The sequence below is a fragment of the Ipomoea triloba genome, chromosome 13 (genome assembly GCF_003576645.1).
Source record: "Ipomoea triloba cultivar NCNSP0323 chromosome 13, ASM357664v1".
Classification (NCBI taxonomy): domain Eukaryota; kingdom Viridiplantae; phylum Streptophyta; class Magnoliopsida; order Solanales; family Convolvulaceae; genus Ipomoea; species Ipomoea triloba.
The window spans coordinates 15,835,594-15,841,991 of record NC_044928.1 but is presented as its reverse complement, the minus strand read 5'-3'; the positions used below and the strand labels follow the sequence as shown (position 1 = coordinate 15,841,991).

The window sequence follows — 6,398 nt, the reverse complement described above, 5'->3', positions numbered from 1 at the left end:
TTGGTCTTTACTTCGACAGGGTACAAATATATAAATTTTATATTTTGGGAGGCCGTTTCAGACCTATTCCCGATACTAAGTAGCCAGCAAAAATTTGTATCCATGGACCGTGGCGAATTCAGAAGAAAAAATTGCGTTTTCTAGAACGGAAGCTACAACGAATAAGTGAGGATTTGCGTGCGGATGGGCGTTATGATAAATTTTTAAAGAATTTGCATTTTCGTCTGTTCGACAGAATGATTCATCAAAAAAATGAGCCACCATTGATATCGACATATCTGAGATCGCCAAATGTTCAGGAGTTACTCTATTCAATCTTTTTCCTTCTTCTTGTTACTGGATATCTCGTTACACATTTTCTCATTTTTTGCCGAGCCTTTATTAAGTTACAGACAGAGTTAGAAAAGGTAAAATATTTAATGATTCCATCATACATGATTGAGTTGCAAAAACTTCTAGATAGGTATCCTCCACATAAACAGAATTCTTTCGGGTTAACGGATCTCTTTCTAGTTGCTCTAGAAAAAATATGGGATTTCGGCAACATGCTATGGGGTGGTGGTCCCGCTTATGGGGTCAAATCAATACGTTCTACGAATAATTTTTGGAATTGAAATCCCATCAATCGAATCACTTTTTCGAGAAATACGAGACATCTAAGTCCTACAAGTAAAGAGCTTTATTCATTGATAAGAAAAAGAAAAGAGGCGAACAGTTATTGGATTTCTGAGAAAATGGAATCCTTCATCACGGGCTGTGATTGGCTTCAGGATAAAGAAAAAAAATCTTGATTAAGTTCGCTAACTTAACGACAGAAAAAAGGATTGATAAAATTCTATTGAGTCTGACTCAGAGTGATCATTTATCAAATACTGACTCTGGTTCTCTAATGAATGAAGAGCCGGGAGTAATTTACTTACGAAACTTCATTTACATTCATAAAAAGTATCTACTGAATTATGAGTTCAATACACTCTGTTTAGCGGAAAGACGGATATTCCTTGCTTATTATCAGACAATACAAACCTCGAATCGTTTTCATTACCCATCTCCTAACCTACCCTTTTCGCTCCGCTTACCCCTCCTCCCCTTCTAGGGGTATTTTAGTGATAGGTTCTATAAAAACTGGACGATCCTATTTGGTCAAATACCTAGCAACAAACTCCTATGTTCCTTTCGTTACAGTATTTCGGAACCGGGACCTGGTTAAGGTTTCTGATGATGATAGTGATGATGATTTTGATTCTGATAGTGATTCTGATAATGATTTTTATAGTGGTGGCAATATTGACGAAGAAGACGATGTTTATCTTGATATGATTGACGATATTGATGATAGTAAGGAAATTGAAGAGATTTGTGGTATTGACGTTACTGATGTGGTTTACGAGATCGCTATCGCCCGTGCCCTTGAGGCGGAGCAGGAGTTTGAAAAGGTGATAAATGAGGCTGTGGATCTGCTAGAACCGGAACACAGAGACCCTTTTTTTATCAACCTTCAATTCGAATTAGTGGCACAAATGTTTGGAATAGATTCCACCATTTTGAAAAAGCACTCTTTAGTTGAAAGGTTCTATACTTCTTCCTTTTTTCAATCAATTTATTTAGACCAAGATTCCCTTTTTGTTTTTTCGTCTTTTCGGATGGTAAATATTTCTCAGAAAATAGAGTGTGAATCAAACCCATGTTTGAATTGAAATTGCGATACTGATGCAAGTTCTTCTCTTCTGAATAAGATAGATTTCTATCCGAAAGAGGTTTACAATAAGTTCTTTCAAAATTGACTATTTGTTCCTCTGTTAGAGATGTTCCAGAAATGTCTGCGATCGAATAAATAGCTCTACGAACGAATGGATCGGATCGAATTGGAAAATGGAAAGATTTGTACAAGTTATCCCTTTCGTCACCACTTTGTTGAAAATCATTAGGTATGAATATGTTAGATACCTGTGACTCGATTGCTGAAATTGCTGAAATAGTATCTCTCTCAAAAAAAGCATGTTTTTTTTTATCGCCGCACAAAGAAAATTTTTTGTTGCGAATGAACAAGATATTGAGGAATTGTTCATATGTAAAATCATAATTCTTGATACGGGCCTTTTCCACATAAAAAGGGAATCCTTTGTTACAATAGAAGCCGAAGTGATGTAGATTATTCAAGAATCGAAGTCGATTTGCTTTATAAAAAGCAGATATCAATGAACTTCTATGAAATGGTTTCACGGGATTCAACCAATTGTCTTGATCGTGGGATATCATTGAGAAATAGGAATCCGTGTTATCAAAAGATTTCCTGCGATTATTTCTAGTATGGAATGAGTCAATCGTCGGCTTTGCTATCTTATCGAACAAGAATTTCGATTTTTGGGAAGTATCACGAAAGAAGGGTTTCAATCTTAAAGTTGAGTTAATAATAAGGGGCAAGCCTAACACAGATAAACTTTTATCTTCAAGTACTTTTTACACCTCAGTATTCCACCGTATTCTTCCTAAAACCGTTTAGCATCTGAGATGAGCTAGAGGTTAGAAACTATACATAGTAGAAGAGGAAACCCTCAAAAGTTCGGCCGAGGACGAGGTCACTTTTATGAGTATAAGCAAGTGACCTGCCCTAAATAAGGGACACCGCAATTTCAAGCTGCAGCAAGCAACTTCCACTTCTTCAGATTCTATTCTACCCGTATGGATCTGGACTGGATCGGTATCAATTTAAAAGGATGTCATAACTTGTAGCAGCCAGTAATTTAATAATTACAGTGCATAGGCCTCTACGTCAGCCGGATCCCAGGCTCCAGGTACATTCTCATCCTCTACTACTGTTCACCTTCATTTTCCTAGGTGGTCTAGCTTATTACCAACCTCAAGATCAGCGGACGAGGCCTTCTTCCGAAAGTCCTTCCTCTTTGCTTTGCCCCAGCGAAAGAGACTGAAAAAGATCCGTATCCGATTCCTCGGGTCTTGCTGCGTCAGCTACCGTAGATAGGAGGCTTTAGCCTATAAAGCAGCTTAGTAGTCGGAAGGAAGCAAAGAAAAGTATGCCCCACATCTATGTAAACAGGGTGGAAGTTAAAAGCATCGAAGATGAGTACATGAAAAATGCATACACGATATCCAAATTTTTATGCACCCCTATTGAATTGAAGAAGAATCCAATTTATAAGCGGTTTAGGTAATGTATATTTCTTCTCGCTAGAGTAAGGCGAACTGGATAAGAACAATAATCAATTTTAGCTCGAAGAGTTTGTAGGGGAACCTGTGGCTGGCTATCTTATCCTATTGCCTCCCGCTCGTAGATTAACGTTTTAACTTCATTTTGAAGGCGGACATGAATGAGCAGACATGTTGCCCATTAGTTCTGTCGGGCAGGCTGTCTTACCAAAAACCTTTCCAACTGACTTGGTGACTCCTATAGTACAACCAAAGGCTAGTTGCTTGGCGGACTCAAGACTTCTACTACTTGCTCTATCCTTGCTGGCTTACTAACTCTTGCTCTAACTCCCACTCTATTAGATCCCGAATCCACTGCCGAAGGAATAGAAGCCATGCGATGCAGGATTGATGAAACCGAAGTCTTAGCTCTGTTAGAGCTGAAATAACTCAATATCACGTAATGAAACTGTGCTTGAAAGCGTTCAGTTGTGGCTGCTACCTACAATAAATAGGATAGGTGAGATTTCCAGGAAAGCTAGTCTTCTTTTTGATAGTAAGAGAGAGAAAGAGCTTCTTTCGATAGAGGAAAGGAACGGAGTCAGCTGTCCCCTTATAATGGTAACATCGCTGAATCCGCTTCGGAAGATAGTGCATCTGTCTTTGCTCTCAGGCATGCATCAAAGGTAAGCTGGATCTCTAGGTGGCTGACCAGGAGAAGGACTAGCTTAGAAATTCACTTGCTAAAAAGAATCCTGCTGAATGTAAAACATTAATAGACTATCTCTTATTTTATAAAGGCTGGAGTGCAATATCTTAGGTAAAAGATCGCTATGCCACTGAATTGTACAGATTGGGGTTAGACTCACCTACTATTCCCTTTGCTGTCTTAATCGCTGTCTAGCCATAATATCCCGGCGCTTTCTTCTCTTTCTATTTGATGCGCTTGCTTTCGCTTTCATGCTGCCTCTGCCTCCACTCCCATACTAGGAGCGATAATGAAGTCTCCCCTCTTTGGCTAGAGGAGAATGAATTCCTGTCTAAAGCATGTCTCTGGGAGAAAGTCCTGGTACTCATTCCTTGAAGTGAGGGAGAAGGTGCGTAGCCGCTGTTATGTTAGGAAAAAGACGCTGTTTGAAAGGGGCTCGCGTCTGATTATCTTATATACGAAACTAAGAGAAAGGCTGCTTTTAGGTCTTTTCACGACTCTGCTGCTATTGACTCATCCGCTGGGATTGGAATGCTTGACTTGCTTTCAAAGCCTAGAAGGGCTAACTCTTAACTAGGCTAGCGAAGGCAGCTCTCTGGGGCAACAACTACCGATTCTCACCCTCGAGTCAGGAGCTCGCTTTCAATCTCTAAGAGCCGATTCTATGGCATCTTCTCTTATTATCTTTCTAGTTAGCGCGTAGTAGCTTAATTCGTATTCCATTCATTCCCATCTCGAAATAAATGGTTGAATAAGAGTTAAAACAAAACTAAAGGAAGCAGGACTATTCTCCTTTATATCCTTTGAAAGCAGTCCAAAGAGAACTGAACTCTTATTTATATAAGAAGGGGGATCTCGCTCCTCTCCTTATCAGTCGAGTGACTTCATACCTCTACTCGTACTCGCTTGTCGACTCTCTTTCCGAGGAAATCAGGTGAGACTTCCTTTCTCGCTTTGAGGCTTGCTTTGATCAGTCTGACACAGCCCCTTTTGTCACAGCGGATTCTCTTCGCAATAGCGCAGAAAATAAGTAATCAGGAAAGTCAGTCAGCTTGGTCAATTCCTTTGAATCACGAAATCCTAAATTCAGTCTACTAAGGAGCCGATTAGTAGTACAGAAACCTCTTACTCTTCCTAAAAGAAAAACGAGATGAGAAAATAAAGAAAGAGAGATCTATTGAATGGGCCTTCTAGAGATCGAGATGTGAGAAAGAGTTAGTGACTAAGAGTATGTATCAAGACAAAAGCTAAGTCCGGAAATTAGAAGCGGTTAAAGACGGCGCTATCGAATCAGTTCTTGGAGGAAGAGTAGCTGTTGTCTCTTTCCCGGCAATGTAAGATCAGGAAGAGCTGGTTTTACTTTCTCTGTGGTTCGGTTTCCTTCCTTTCTGTGGTAGCTAGGCCTGGTAGCATGGTTAACGTAGCATGTTTGCTAGTCTTGTCGGACTAGGAGCTCTACTAGGCTTGACCGTGGGAAATTTACTTATTAAAGAAAGAATGACGTAGGTAGACTAACTATAAGTAGTAGGAGTTCCCGTCGAGAGGCAAATTCTTCATTTAGGAAAGATCCGATACCAAGTGAAAGCAAGCTAGCTGTTGGTGCTATAGTAAGTCCGTGGTCAGCATACTTAGAGTCGTCTTCTTGCTGTTGTTGAATGTGAAGTTGTGATCAGCTTAGCAGTAAAGAGCTCTTGTTTAGCGAAAGTCGTATTCGGATTCTGCTTGAGCGGCCCTCTCTCTCTGAGTTAGGGCAAAGGTAGTTCGGTAAGCCTCGTAATCTAGTATGACCGAAGCATTAGCCCTGTCCTATCATCTGTATAATGGGGTTCGTCATTTATTGACGGATTTATCTTTCTTAGAATTGGAAGAAAAAGATTGAAATGACTGTTAAAAATTTCACCTATACCTTTGAGATTTAAACAAAATTTTTTTCTTATGAAATGTATATTATTCGTTGATAGATCTAAAGCTTATGCCGTAGAAGCTGACATCAGGCTATTGGCCTTTTATCTGCATCTTCCCGACCGGAAGGAGTTCGCTTTGTTTGGGATGAACTCGCAAAGACTCGACCCGAGGACTTCCCTCGTAGAGTGGCGTCTTTTCTTATCAAAGAATTTCTCAGTGGAACTAAAAAAAAAGAGTTTGAGCTCTTTTGGCTTACTTTTAGCCAAGCGGGGGGCTATCCGCATGTGTCCCAAAGTGACGTCCATTTTTTGGTAATGGGTATACTCGAGAGAAAAGGTTTGGAATTCGACCTCCCCTTATACGCTCTAAAAAGGGGTCATGGACTCCTTTTTTATTTAGGATCCCCTTTCCACATTCAATTATTTATTGAGCCTGGTGTGGAATCACCATCATTACACATTCATTCTTGGTCTGGCTGATGGTCTAGCGAGCCTTCCTAGCCGCCTAGAGTGCAGCCTGCCTGCTGAAGACCGTAACGTAAGTAACTCAGTGCTCCATACGGGGGAAATGAAAGCAGAATTCGTTCGGATCCTCTCACATGTTCAATCTTTTTTTAGCGGTTTCCCCGGAGATCTTT

The 6,398-nt window shown here is 40.2% G+C and overlaps 2 protein-coding genes across 2 annotated transcripts in view; one reads left to right on the top strand and one right to left on the bottom strand.

The window, feature by feature from the left end:
* LOC116001269 overlaps positions 1-1,668 on the top strand; it is a 12,374-nt gene extending 10,706 nt beyond the window's left edge. Inside the window, exons 3-4 of the mRNA XM_031241154.1 lie at positions 984-1,570; positions 1,662-1,668. Of these exons, the coding sequence (XP_031097014.1) occupies positions 984-1,570; positions 1,662-1,668 (594 nt within the window). The remainder of the gene's footprint in view (positions 1-983; positions 1,571-1,661) is intronic.
* A 1,756-nt stretch (positions 1,669-3,424) lies between these two features.
* LOC116001268 (ribosomal protein S4, mitochondrial-like) overlaps positions 3,425-6,398 on the bottom strand; it is a 38,188-nt gene continuing 35,214 nt past the window's right edge. Inside the window, exons 4-5 of the mRNA XM_031241153.1 lie at positions 4,747-4,863; positions 3,425-3,649 (exon numbers count right to left, since the gene is read on the bottom strand). Coding sequence (XP_031097013.1) covers positions 3,425-3,649; positions 4,747-4,863 — 342 coding nt within the window. The remainder of the gene's footprint in view (positions 3,650-4,746; positions 4,864-6,398) is intronic.